Below are 14947 nucleotides of genomic sequence, written 5' to 3'. Positions count from 1 at the left end.
TCAAATATTTATATTTCGTTTGTGACCGGGCGGGGGCGAAGGTGCGGGATCTGAAGTCACTGAATGGTAGCTTGGTGGTGGAGGCCATTGTTGCGCTCCCGGCACCATTCATGTCCGGTACAGTAGCTTGGTTGTCCTTGACAGGGTGCGGATCTCAATGAAAGCTCCCAGAGGGAAAAGTTTGACGATCACAGTTTTTTTTCTCGTTGTAGCCGTGATGGACATTTTGCAGACAGTACTTGCCGAACGGACGAGCGGAAAAGGAAGGGCAAAGTTCGAAATCAATTATGCAACTTTTTCTCTGAAAATCTGCTTAACCAAGCCTATCCGGTTTACGCTGTTGTGGTCATAAATCAAAGTTTTTATTTTTAAATATGTCGACAAACTTTGGATTATGATCATCAGAAACAAATTATAAGTTAGCTCGATTAATTTAAACAGATGAGTTTGAAACTTTTACATTTGAATTCCCAGCAGGTTTTCCTTGTAGAGATGGAGAAATTCGTGTAATCTGTCAACTAATTGCTGGCTAGTTTGCGAAGATGAATGTAGTTTATTATCGCTGTTGATTACGATATTTTTACCTAACGATTTTCTTTGCGATGTAATCCATGATAAAGAACTGGACATGGACTGTTGTTTTATATGAAAGTTCTGTGTGCCTTTTGGTCAACCGTAAAAAAAAGTAATAAGAGCGATCACACCCTGACATGAGCGCATTGTACGCTAATTTCCCATTCTAGCGCTTTTGTTCTCGAAAGATGTCAATACGGAAAACACAATTCAAACAATACATTTCCAGCAGAAAAGGCTTGCAAAGGACGATGGCCTAAAGGACAAAAGGCTGTCTGAGTGATCTTTGGAGCAGTATACTCATGATAATAGAGTAATTATGAGAATGGAATGGTTGATGTGACAGCGGCGTGGTAATAATATAATAGAACAGAATAAATAGGTCAGGGGAGCCAATAAAGCTCTTTAAATGAAATGGATTCTTATTTATTTAGTCTTTTAGGACACTTCTTCTTCAATTTCAATTTTAATTCCCCTTGAATCCTATTCAATCTGCGTGCCTCCTTAGTCGTGCGGTAAGACGCGCGGCTACAAAGCAAGACCATGCTGAGGGGGGCTGGGTTCGATTCCCGGTGCCGGTCTAGGCAATTTTCGGATTGGAAATTGTCTCGACTTCCCTGGGCATATAGAAGTATCATCGTGCTAGCCTCATGATATACGAATGTAAAAATGGTAACCTGGCTTAGAAACCTCGTAGTTAATAAGTGTGGAAGTGCTTGATGAACACTAAGCTGCGAGGCGGCTCTTTCCCAGTGTGGGGATGTAATGCCAATAATAAGAAGAAGAAGAAGCCTATGAATTGAAGATTTTTCAAATTTGACATCTCCAGACTGGTTTGCGCCTGATTAACAACACATATTATTAATTCATCTACTAACATTTTAATACCATTTAGAAATGAATATGAAATATTTCAAACAATTGTCCACCAGAGCTATGATTCTGAGACGAAGCTCCTTTTACAACGCTACCACAATTTTTAATTCAATTCTTTTATGCACGGATCCACTCCCCATCAGACACATAAATTCCGTTACCGGACATTTACAACACGTCCCCGTTGGTTGTGTGTCACCAAGGGAAACATCTGCCTCAGCTCAGTAGCCTTTTTGCCACTCACCTTTCTCACCTTGTTCAGTTTAATTGAAAATCCAAATATCATAATTCATGAAGTTTGTTCATTTGCAATTTTTTTTCTCCGGCGACGCCTCCTTCTACTGCTGGCGCTAGTCACCCTTTCCCACGGACTGCTGCCCTGCGCGAGTTTTTTCACCTCGATGTAATCCGTTTTTGCTCCAATGATGACTTTCTGTGGTCCGGTTTCCTCCAGTGATTATCGCCTAATCCTTTCGCAACCCGTCCATTGGTGTGTGGAAATTTCCCTTTGCGACGGATCCTTTTGGTCTTTCATTCGAAAGCAAAAAAATAAGAATAAAAGAAAGGATTGCTAATTGATGCCGCTCACTGCTTCTCCCGCACCATCACTACTAATTAGAACTGGTATCCGTTTCACAAGCATTCACACAACAGAACACAATCAACCGCTCTGGAATCGACCAGCGTGCTGCGGTCGGCCACTGTACACCGCAGCTATCACGACCCGATTCTCCCCGAAAACATCGCCATACACATTCTTTAGGGGAAAAATGTTCCCAAATGCATGAGAGCTATAATTCGATGATAATTATCACTTAACGAGCCCACCCACTTCAGCGAGCACCATGCGTTGGGAATATCACGACCAATTAGTTTCCCGCCAAAACTAGCAAAACTGTGCGACAGCTACCACACTACCATCCGAATACCGTCGAAGTGCAACGGAAACTGAAATACTTTGAGGTGTTCCTATCTGACTGGGGGATGAACTATGCTTCCCATTGATAAGCTTGCATGTTTGTTCTCCGGAGAGAACGCACTTTTCCGGAGAGCATTGCATCTTATCAGTTTATCCTGGGGGAAGCTGAGAATATTGTGCAAAACTGTGAGAAGGGAGCTTTTCAATTATCCTTATTTAAGAGAGAATAATTTAGAGTTGCTATGTTGAAAGCTTGAAACAGGGTTCAATTCTTTCGAATCAGCAGCACATAGCTTTGCTTTTTTACTCAAACATTCATTTAAAGATTCTTCTCAGGAGTTCTTCAACAGGAACGCTTGAAATTTTCTGAAGGAATTCCCATAATTCACAATGAGATCGTAGGAATTACTTCCGAACTTTTTCGCGATATAATTTCCGACAGTAATTCAGTAATTTCTCCTCAGAGTATTTTAGAAATTCGTTTCGGATTTAATTCAAAACCAGAGGCTTTGTTCTAGTTTGATTAGGTGATTTTCCCCCAAATTTCTAGATCTAGAAATGATTGAGGAGTTTCAGTAACTTCTTCAGAGATTCATTCAGGGAATAATGTAGAAACTTTTCTTAACACTCTTTCAAAGAATCCTCCAGCAAGCTATTCACAAAACTCACCATGAGCTCCTCTTGGAATTCCATCAAAGGATTTCAAGAGGATTGATGCATGAATTCTTTTAAGAACTATACAAGAAACTAGTGATTTTCCTATGATTTTTTTTCTGGTGCAGGGGACTTTCGACTCCTTAAGCTTTTTTTGATATAATTTCTGCAGTAATTAATAAAAGAATTTGTTTATTTATCTATGAAGATTGCAGAAAAAAAATTCAAAGTTTCGATCTGCAACTAGTTCCGAAAGTTCTCTAAGAATTAATTCAGACGGTACACGAAAATCTTTTTTAGAATCTTATTTGGGATTTTATTTCAGAATCTGTGTCAGAATTTGAATCCGCGATTTCTTTAAGATTTCCACCTGGGATACACCCGATTCTGTTTTTACTCGGATTTTTTTACACGTCCGTTTAAAAAAAATCCCATCCAAAATTTTTGCAATGTTGCTCCATTTAGCACGATTCGTCGAGAAATCATAAAACTTTTTTTACATGGATTTTCAAATTTTGAACTGAAAACTTTTTTTACACGGAACGCATCCCCCATGTAAAAAAAGATCGAGTGTATATGAAAAACCCAGATTAATCCACCTAGCGGTGATGGTGCCTTTCTCGACCTTCGTAAAATGTGTGTGCTTGAAAATAGATGAGCTAGTAGCTAGGAGTAAAAAAGACAAATTTCTTTGTCCGTTCTATGAAAATCAGATTATTTATGGCAAAGATATTGTAGATCCAGTTGAAAACCGAAAATCATATTTTGTCCCATTCCCGGATGTAGCGACTGCATCGCGAGTGGTGCCCGACTATGGCACAGTTGCGCACTACTCGCGATGCAGTTGCAACATCCGGAAATGCGAGAAAATGCGATTGAGCTTGAGCTTGAGCTTGATTGACTGCTCGTAGTTGCTACTCCATTATGACCAGATCAGCTGTTCTTGCACAGGGAACCAACAGATGTTTGCTTGGGACTAGCACACATCTTCAATGTACAAGTACTGGTGATCTCATTTGTTAGGTCATACTGGCGCCTGCCACGTCAGAATGCAAGTCAATGTAGGGAAGGGGGAGGAAATGATGATGCAATCACTCGCCCACTGCAAGCCGAATATACCCCTGCACTTGCCACGAGTTCATGCGGAATTTGTTGGAATTGTTGGGTTAGGTTGGAGAGGCAGAGGTCCGTCTTGGTTAACGAGCTACCAATGTGATAGATAGGAGAAGGTAACTGATGGAATTTCTAATTGGATGTAGGAAACGAGCTCTATAGTTCATTTCCAATTCTAGCAGATTACTGTTAGAATACTCAAGTTGAAGGTATAATAATAGTAATGGAAACGGTATGGAAGTCCATTTCCAGTTCTAGCGATTGCTAGAATATGAGAAATAAAGAGAAAGATACAAAGTAGGAGAATGGAACGGACCTGGGATTGAACCCACGACCTCCTGCGTATGAGGCAGAAGCAGTAGCCATATGACTACCGAGCCCGCTCCGGAAATGCGAGAAAATGCGATTGTCGCGAAACCTCGGTTCGGTTTTCAGCTTGATCTACAATATGCTAATAAGAATTTCGACATTTTTGTTTCCTTTTCCAATCTTTTTGACGTACATACCCCTGTTTTATTTTACCCAGTCATATATTTTAAGGATATCACTTTTGGATGTAAATTGGACTGAAGCTCCGACTACACAAAAAGAAAACGAAAATGTCATTCCCATCAAGCGAGCGGAGGGCAATATTTGTTATGATATAAATCTCATGACCGTCTTTCTGCCAAACTCCCGTATGAAGAGGGAGGGAAGTGTATCAGTGTGGAAGCATCCGATAGTTCGTTTTCGGAAAGAAATTATAGCCTTTCGGTACAACTTTGATGCACAAGAAAGGCAAAAAGTATTTTGGCCATAATTTCGAAGGTAATAGTCCAATCTGGCCAACTTTCTAAATAGAACAGGATTCCGCATCTAATGCAATTTGTTGTGAGTAAATCGGTTGAGGGTAGTCCATTAAAAGTCAGCTAGACTTTTTTACTCGCTTTTTTATAACACATAGTAAATTTTGGCCATAATTTCTGTGCTCATGGTCCAAATTTTCAATAGAAAACAATACGACAGGATTCCGCGTCGAATGAAATTTGTTGGAATTATAGATAGTGGAATATATAGATGAGTGAAGATAAATCCTCTGCCTCCAAACGAACTGTCAAACGTGTCTCCAAACGAGCATGACGTCACGATTTCAATGGAAACGTTAAGGGCTGTGACGTCATATGTGCGTGTGTACGGGCAGAAAAATCGACTCAGCCATGCTTTCGCTCATCTATATATTCTACTATCTATAGTTGGAATTAAATCGGTTGAGGATAAGCTTAAAAAAAGTGAGCTAAACTTTTCGCACTTTTGGTGCGCGCACACACACAGAGACATCATCGCAGTTCGTTTATACGTATATAACACTATGAGTCTCCAGGCCTTCTGTAAAAGTTTGGTTTTGGAGCGAACATACAGCCTTTTCGTATAAAAGGCAAAAATGGTGTTTGAGCCATAATTTCCGATCCTATAGTCCGATCTAGCCAATTTTCAATAGAAAACAATGGGACAAGATTCTGCGTCGAATGCAATCTGTTGCGAGCGTCAATAGATGAAGTCTAAGTGCTAAAAAAGTGAGCTAGACTATTTCGAACTCTTTTTCACAATAAATAGTAATTTGACCATAACATCTAAGCCCATAGTCCGATCTGACCAATTTCAAATAGGAAACAATGAGACAGGATTCTGAGTCGAATGCAACTTGTTGTGAGCAAATCGGTTAAGGATATGTGCCCGAAAAATGAGTGACATTTTTTACGCGATTTTTTCGTATGAATTTGTATTTTGGCCATAACTTTCGATCCCATAGTCCGATCTGGCCAATTTCAAATAGGAAACAATGGGACAGGATTCTGCGTCGAATGCAACTTGTTGCAAGCAAATCGGTTGAGGGTAAGTGCCCGAAAAATGAGTGACATTTTTTACGCGATTTTTTCGTATGAATTTGTATTTTGGCCATAACTTTCGATCCCATAGTCCGATCTGGCCAATTTCAAATAGGAAACAATGGGACAGGATTCTGCGTCGAATGCAACTTGTTGCGAGCAAATCGGTTGAGGGTAAGTGCCCGAAAAATGAGTGACATTTTTTACGCGATTTATTGTATGAATTTGTATTTTGGCCATAACTTCTGATCCCATAGTCCGATCTGGCCAATTTCAAATAGCAAACAATGAGACAGGATTCTGCGTCGAATGCAATTTGTTGCGAGCAAATCGGTTGGGGGTAAGTGCCCGAAAAATGAGTGACATTTTTTACGCGATTTTTTCGTATGAATTTGTATTTTGGCCATAACTTTCGATCCTATAGTCCGATCTGGCCAATTTCAAATAGGAAACAATGGGACAGGATTCTGCGTCGAATGCAACTTGTTGCGAGCAAATCGGTTGAGGGTAAGTGCCCGAAAAATGAGTGACATTTTTTACGCGATTTTTTCGTATGAATTTGTATTTTGGCCATAACTTTCGATCCCATAGTCCGATCTGGCCAATTTCAAATAGGAAACAATGGGACAGGATTCTGCGTCGAATGCAACTTATTGCGAGCAAATCGGTTGAGAGTAAGTGCCCGAAAAATGAGTGACATTTTTTACGCGATTTTTTCGTATGAATTTGTATTTTGGCCATAACTTTCGATCCCATAGTTCGATCTGGCCAATTTCAAATAGGAAACAATGGGACAGGATTCTGCGTCGAATGCAACTTGTTGCAAGCAAATCGGTTGAGGGTAAGTGCCCGAAAAATGAGTGACATTTTTTACGCAATTTATTGTATGAATTTGTATTTTGGCCATAACTTCTGATCCCATAGTCCGATCTGGCCAATTTCAAATAGCAAATAATGAGACAGGATTCTGCGTCGAATGCAACTTGTTGCGAGCAAATCGGTTAGGGGTAAGTGCCCGAAAAATAAGTGACATTTTTTACGCGATTTTTTCGTATGAATTTGTATTTTGGCCATAACTTTCGATCCTATAGTCCGATCTGGCCAATTTCAAATAGGAAACAATGGGACAGGATTCTGCGTCGAATGCAACTTGTTGCGAGCAAATCGGTTGAGGGTAAGCGCCCGAAAAATGAGTGACATTTTTTACGCGATTTTTTCGTATGAATTTGTATTTTGGCCATAACTTTTGATCCCATAGTCCGATCTGGCCAATTTCAAATAGGAAACAATGGGACAGGATTCTGCGTCGAATGCAACTTATTGCGAGCAAATCGGTTGAGAGTAAGTGCCCGAAAAATGAGTGACATTTTTTACGCGATTTTTTCGTATGAATTTGTATTTTGGCCATAACTTTCGATCCCATAGTTCGATCTGGCCAATTTCAAATAGGAAACAATGGGACAGGATTCTGCGTCGAATGCAACTTGTTGCGAGCAAATCGGTTGAGGGTAAGTGCCCGAAAAATGAGTGACATATTTGAGTAGTGTTGCGCGCACACACACACACACACACACACACACACACACACACACACACACACACACACAGACATCACCTCAATTCGTCGAACTGAGTCGATTGGTATATAACACTATGGGTCTCCGGGCCTTCTATAAAAAGTTTGTTTTTGGAGCGATCATATAGCCTTTACCGTATACTTAGTATACGAGAAAGGCAAAAATCTTTTTTTCAGGGATTTGTTGCGGGAATCATCCACCGATTACTGTAAGTTTGTTTTTTAGATTGTTTCAGGAATGCCATCTGGAATTGAATCTGATATGTCTTTGGGGGTTGGTTTAGCAGTTTGTCCAAAGTTTTTTTTTATTAAAAGCATCGTTTGATCTATTCGGGAAATTTTCAATGAATTCTTCCATGAGCTCCAAATTCGGGAAAATCGCAAGACAGTTTGGAATGTTTTTAAAGCAATTCTTCCATTGTTTTTTTTTCAAAGATTCATTCATTGATTCTGTCAACAATTTGTTCAAAATATGTCGAAATATCCTCCAGAATATCATCTGAATCTTCCAAAATCCATCCATCGGTATCTTCCTGAAATTTCTTCAGGAAATTTCCAGAAGTTGATGCATGGACCTTTACAAAAATACCGTCAGTAATTTCATTAATGATCAATCATTGCATTATGGTCCAGGACAGTGATGGGAAATGCCAAAAAAATGTCATGGCATTGCTATTCTTCTTCTTCTTCTTCTGTCATGGCATTGCTATTACTAATTTTCTAATAACTTTTTCCAAAAGTTATTTACAGTTCGGATTTTTTGATTGACATCTTCTTCGTTGGCATTACATCCCCCACCTCGCAGCTTAATGTTCATTAAGCACTTCCACAGTTGTTAACTGCGAGGTTTTTAAGCCAAGTTAAAAATTTTTGCATTCGTATATCGTGAGGCTAACACGATGATACTTTTATGCCCAGGGAAGTCGAGACAATTTCCAATCCGATAATTGTCTAGATCGGCACCGGGAATCGAACCCAGCCACCCTCAGCATGGTCTTGCTTTGTAGCCGCGCATCTTACCGCACGGCTAAATACATGAAGTATTTAAAGGGTCCTAGAACTTTGTCGAACATATCATTGTACTAAATACAAAGTGTGAGCCATGAGAGCGAGATTGAAAAATGCCACGGAATGTCATGACATTAATGTCATTTGACAATAATTCGGCTCTCACATCGCCAATATCATGTTTAGAAAAATCACCTGTTAGAAAAAGTTTTCGGGTCCTAATTGTAAATGACTTGTGAAAAAAGTTATAAGCAAATTAGTCTCATGACATCGAAATGACATTTCCCGTCACTGGTCCAGGATACAGATTTACGCGGAAAGATGCATTTTATGCCAAAATAATATTTTTTAGAAAAAAAATGTTGTCCTACAAAATTGTTCGGAATAGTAAGATCATCATTATAGTGTTATCAAAACATAATCATATAAGAAAAATAGATTTTTTTTTTATTTCTCGGAATAATGACATGTAATGTTCTTCAAAGTTGTAGCGCAGCTTATAATGATACCTTCTGAAAACTTTTGGGGCTTTTAAAACGCGTGTTTTGCTATAAGATTTTAGCTCTTAAATTTTTTAAATTTTGACAGAAAAATGAATATAACTATTGATTGGAGAAGGATATTGAGCATATTTACCCATCAAAAGTAACATTTTTTTTAGCTCTAAAAGTAACCCGAAGTCGACTTTTTCGATGAATCTAAAACAAAAAAATATATAAAAATTACTTTTTTTTTAGGGACGCCCTAATTCAAGTAGGCATAATTGCTTTAAATCAGACAAACGTTGTAGAACATTACATTCCAGCAGTGGCGTAACCAGAAAATTGGTCTGGGGGGGAAGGGGTATTCTGAACATTTTTTTTTCGAAAAAAAAATTTCTTCTAAAAATGTTGTCTTTGGGAGGGGTTTTATGCCCAAAACCACCCCCGTGGCTACGCCACTGCATTCCAGTATTCCGAGAAATGATTTTTTTTATATATTTTGGGGCACTTTATTTTTTGATAGTACCATAATGATGGCCTTACTATTCCAAACAATTTTGTAGAACAACACTTTTTTTCTAAAAAATATAGTTTAGGCGTAAAATGGATCTTTCCGCGTAATTCTTTATCCTGAATAATAGTGCATTGTCTTATATTATCATTACTACTAGTATCCAGAAGTTTTTCTTGATTCTTTTTTTTATTATTGCAAAAAAAACAGAATAATTTCAATCACGGCAAGCGAAGCGTTTGGTTGCATTTTCCCTCGGTTGACGTTTGTTCGGTGATTCCTACACGGAAGAAAAAAAGTACCCAAAATTGAGTACTTTTAAACTTACTTTTGAGTTATTTTTTCTCTTCGCTTTCATCCACTCTTTCTTTTGTTGTCAAAAACAAAAGAGCCAAACAATCCAACGACGCCAGTTCAATACGGGAAGCCAATGTTGAGTTTTATTACCTGAGGTCGAAATTGAGTGAATTAAACTTAAATTTGGGTCAATAAATTTTCCGTTGGGTACTTTTTTAACATGGGAGTAAAGGCAAACTACTTCGACCCTATTTACTCAATTTTGGCTTCCCGTACGGATGTTCGAGGTTGGGTGAATTAAACTCACTATTGGGTAGTTTATTTCTTCCGTGTAGGTGACTCTGGCTTTAATATTCGGATGGTTTTACACCAACCAGGTTTGGGCTTGCTTGTTTCGGATGAGAGGAGAAAGATTTCTCTTTACGAGAGTTGAAAATTATAAAACAATGCAGTAATGGGATAATATGGATATGGCCATTTTTTTAACATGCCTGTGAATTTTCAGTGCGGTGGTTCCGGTCTGCAATATTTTGACATATCCAAATGACATTTAGAAAATTCAAACATCCGTCAGTTGCCTTAACTGAATAAATTTTACATAAGTCAGCGATACGTCAGACCAAATCATCCTTTTCTCCTGGACCTGGCGTTCTTCCATCGGCCGTGCTGAAGAAATGCTCTGATATTCTTGCTGTTCCACTTTGTCCACTATTCAACCTATCACTCCAGCAGAGTAAGTTTCCTGTGCAGTGGAAATCCTCTACTATGTTCCCAGTTTGCAAGAAAAGACGACAAACGTGATGTGAGAAACTACCTTGGCATTACATCACTCGGAGTAGAGTCGAAAGTGTTCGAGTCGCTGAGTAACGATAGAATGTTCGCTTCCTGCAAAAATTACATCAGCCCCTATCAACATGGTTTCTTTTCCTGCCGCTCTGTGGATTTGTTATCTTATACCAGTTTTACCTCGTTTTGCATGGAGAACATGTGTAAGAAATTCCAAATAGATGCCGTTTAAGGGTGGTATGGACTTCTAAAGTACTGTGCAAATAGATAGGACAAGTAGTGGTCAAGAAATGATTCCGCTACTGAAATTCCTTAAACAGTACGGAGCTCATAAGGAAATCGAACAATTAGGCAATAGCAGGCGTATTTCAGTGAAGAAAACACAGACTGACGTCTTCCTTCGCGGAATAATGCACTGATGCATTATTCCGCAAGTAGAATGACGTTTTGATTTCTTTTCTCCATTCTGTTTATTTTGTTTGCGATTAATTTCAGGTCTACCATTTTTTCATCCGTGGTGATCTTCAAGTTAGTGATACGGGAAGCAATGATGGAAGCCGGTGCTGCGAATGGGCAAGTTCTTGGATTGAGCGAAGTCAATTAGGCCGTTCTCAATGCTCTATCATCATCAGTGCTTCCACAGTGTACCTGTATATCTCTCCTGTAGTCTCTAGTAAATGGTATGATTGCTTCAAACATTCACACCATTGACCCCTTCCAACACACTTCCTGCAGTGGTACGATGACTAATTCGCATTCCTTCAGTACATCAGCAAATGTGCTTTCCACATGATGAAGTTAAGCGATTAGCAGTTGTACGTGCCGATCTTCTGATAACTGGTCCCTAATCGTCACTGTGGTTTCTGGGATTGTTCGGGTTCGTTGTCCGTTATCTCGTTGATTAATTATTCGTTGCTTTATATTTTTAAATGCTGACTAGCAAGGCAAGCGACAACCCGCTGAATTCCCGAAGAACTATAGTTCACAGGCTCACAATTTTCGCAAGAATTCGGACGATGATCAGACGAACAGATGCTGTTGTGAGCCGCACTTGCTGGGTGAACTTATGCTTGATCTGATTAGCACATGCGAAGATAAATCAATCCCTCATGGTCATTGGTCATGCTTTGTAGCCGCGTATCTTACCGCACGGCCAAGAAAAGCCGGAAGCTAAGGGCCACTTGATAGGGTTTATTCTTGTTTTTCAAGTACACAATATACGCATTGTACATGGTCCAGCATTCACCTTTTCGAATATGCCAACTATTATCGTAAAGTTATAAACTTTCAGATCATTATCATCTCAATCAGCCACCGTTGAATTGATCCGAAGCGCGCCTATTTACTTTACACACGACGGCTATTCAGCTATAGCAACCCCATTTGGCGGCTTATTAAATTTAACAGTGCAGACTCGCAACCTGCGCAATCTTTACTTGATCGTTACCACCGCGAGATCCTGAACGCAACGCAAATTTTCTGAAGTTCCTGAATTTTTTTGGAGGAATAACCAGATGAATTTCCAGAGGAATTTCCTTAGGGTTTTCTACCAAAAAATCTTAGAACCAATTGTAAGGGGGAATTTTTGTGGTAATTCTTGAGAAGTGCTTGAAGGAATTATTGATCAACTTCTGTGTAAGAATTCTCAGTTGAATTCGCAATAGAATATCTATAGAAATTTCCGGCAGAATTCCCGGAAGTTGGGTTGAGGAATACCTTAAGGATTTTTTGGAAGAACTTTCTTACCCGAGCATCACACATGTGGCATGTAGGTTTCTGTTACCTCTACATATATTCCTCAAATCGGTCACATTTGAGTAACAGCAACAAAATCGGTTCGTATTTTGCTGCTAGAAACTATTGAAGGAACTACCCTAGCAGTTCCCGAAGAAACTCACGAAAGAATTTCTGGTCGTACTCGAGAAAAACTACTGAAGGAGCTTTCTAAGTAGTTCCTGAACTTCCGAGGAGTTCCTGAAAGATTTTTCCTAATAATTGTTTTTTGAAATTTCCGAAGGAATTCCTGAAAACACTTCTGGAGGAATTCCTGCAGGTACTTCTGGGTGAATTCTTGGACGAACTTACCGAGGAATTCCTTGTAGAACCCCGAAAGAAATTCTTGTTGATCTCCTGGAAGAATCCCTAAGGGAATCCATTTTATTCCCTAGAAGTTCCTGGATGAAGTTCTGAAGGAACTTTCTCGAGAAATGCCTGAAGAAGCTTCCCAAGGAATTCCGCTAGAGTTCCTGAAGACGATCTTTCGGACGATCGATGAGGCGATCTTCCAGACGATCGATGAGCAATTACTCCGAAGTAATTGCTGAAAGAGCATTCGAAGAAATTCCAGAAGGAACTTACGGTGGAATTCCTCCGAAAGTTCCTCCTGGAATTCCTACGGAAGTTTCTCCAAGAACTCCTCCGGGAGTTCCTCCAGGAATTCCTCCGGATGTTCGTCCAGGTTCCCCCGGAAGTTCCTCCAGGAATTCCCCCGGAAGTTCCTCCAGGAATTCCCCCGGAAGCTCCCCCCAGAATTCCTCCGAAAATTCCTCCAGGAATTCTTCCGGAACTTCCTCCAGGAATTCCACCGGAAGTTCCTCCAGGTTCCTCGGGAAGTTCCTACGGGTTCCCCCGAAAGTTCCTCCACGAATTCCCCCGAAAGCTCCTCCAAGAATTCCTCCAAAAGTTCCTCCAGAAATTCCCCCGAAAGCTCCTCCAAGAATTCCTCCAAAAGTTCCTCCAGGAATTCCTCCAAAAGTTCCTTCATGAATTCCTCCGGAAGTTCCTCCAGGAATTCCTCCGGAAGTTCCTCCAGAAATTCCTCCGGAAGTTCCTCTACGAATTCCTCCGGAAGTTCCTCTAGGAATTCCTCCGGAAGTACCGGCAATTCCTCCAGGAATTCTTCCGGAAATTCCTCCAGGAATACCTCCAGGAATTCCTTCGGAAATTCCTCCAGAAATTCCTCCGGAAATTCCTCCAGGAATTCCTCCTCGAATTCCTCCAGGAATTCCTCCTCAAATTCCTCCAGGAATTCCTCCTCAAATTCCTCCAGGAATTCCTCCTCAAATTCCTCCAGGAATTCCTCCGGAAATTCCTCCAGGAATTCCTCCGGAAATTCCTCTAGGAATTCCTCCGGAAATTCCTTCAGGAATTCCTCCGGAAATTCCTTCAGGAAATTCCTCCAGGAATTCCTCCGGAAATTCCTCCCGGAATTCCTTCGGAAATTCCTCCAGAAATTCCTTGGGAAATTCCTCCAGGAATTCCTCCGGAAATTCCTCCAGGAATTCCTCCGGAAATTCCTCCAGGAATTCCTCCGGAAATTCCTCCAGAAGTTCCTTCAAGAATACATCCAGAAAGTCCATTGGTGAATGAAACCGAAATTTCATGAGAAATTCTTTAAAGAATTTATTCAAAAATTCCTCCAGTGGTTCAAACCAGCTATTTCTGCACGATCTTTACAGAAATTTCTTTAAGATATCTTCCAGGAACAGCATTATAGAATCTGTTGAGAACTCCTTCGGATATTCGGATTTGGTTTTCTGGGTGAGTTCGTGAAGAAATTTTGGGAGATATAGTTTGAAAAATGTCAAAGGACTTTTGGCTGAAAATCTGGGAGAAATTTTGGAGCAGTTTACCTGGGAATTTCTCAAACAATTTCCTAAGGCGTTTGCGGGGGGATTAAAAAAAATCCGTAGGAATTTCTGAAAAAATCCTGAATCAATTTCCGTTAAAATTCCCGAAAGGTGGGTTGAGAATTTATTTGAGATATTCAGGAAGGAACTCTTGCGGGAACTTCTCGAGCGATTTCCATTGGAACTCCCGAAAGAATTCCTGGCTGATCTCTCGGAGGAGTTCCTTAATGAACTTTCCAAGAAACACTTGGAGGGAACTTTCCGCGGAGTCTCAAGGGATTCTTGGAAGAAATTTCGGAGGATTTCCTAGAAGAACTTCTAGATGAATTCCTACAGGAACTTTTGACGGAATTCTTGAAGGAACTTTTCGAGGAAGTCCGGGAAGTTGGCTAGATGGTTCCGACTGTGACATTTGCAATTTTAATTTTTAGATTGGTTTTCATCGATTAGATCAAAACGTAGATAATGAATTAAAATTGAACACGCAATTATCCTGGAAATTCTTCCGAAAGAAGAAGAAGGGTTCTTGGAATATCTTCCAAAAAAATGTCTTAAAGAAGTTCCGTAGGAATTCTAGGAGTAACTTCTGGAGCAATTCCTGGAGCAACATTCTGAAGGATAACTTTTGAAACAATAACTGGTAGATTTCTTTGAGGAG

General features: G+C 39.9%; 1 protein-coding gene across 8 annotated transcripts in view; it reads right to left on the bottom strand.

Annotated features, from left to right (window-relative positions):
- The window catches only part of LOC134224461 (peripheral plasma membrane protein CASK), a 456884-nt gene that overhangs the window by 225869 nt on the left and 216068 nt on the right, over positions 1 to 14947 (bottom strand). Inside the window, exon 1 of one of the 8 annotated variants that reach the window (XM_062703842.1) lies at positions 1703 to 1838. The exons of 6 other annotated variants lie outside the window; for them this stretch is intronic. In XM_062703842.1, the coding sequence (XP_062559826.1) occupies positions 1703 to 1735 (33 nt within the window). In that variant the 5' untranslated portion in view covers positions 1736 to 1838. Of the gene's footprint in view, positions 1 to 1693; positions 1839 to 14947 lie in introns of those variants that run through there. One more of the 8 variants, XM_062703835.1, reaches the window with a different exon arrangement.

The sequence above is a fragment of the Armigeres subalbatus genome, chromosome 1 (genome assembly GCF_024139115.2).
Source record: "Armigeres subalbatus isolate Guangzhou_Male chromosome 1, GZ_Asu_2, whole genome shotgun sequence".
Classification (NCBI taxonomy): domain Eukaryota; kingdom Metazoa; phylum Arthropoda; class Insecta; order Diptera; family Culicidae; genus Armigeres; species Armigeres subalbatus.
The sequence above is the reverse complement of the archived record's forward strand: the minus strand, read 5'-3'. Positions and strand labels throughout refer to the sequence as shown.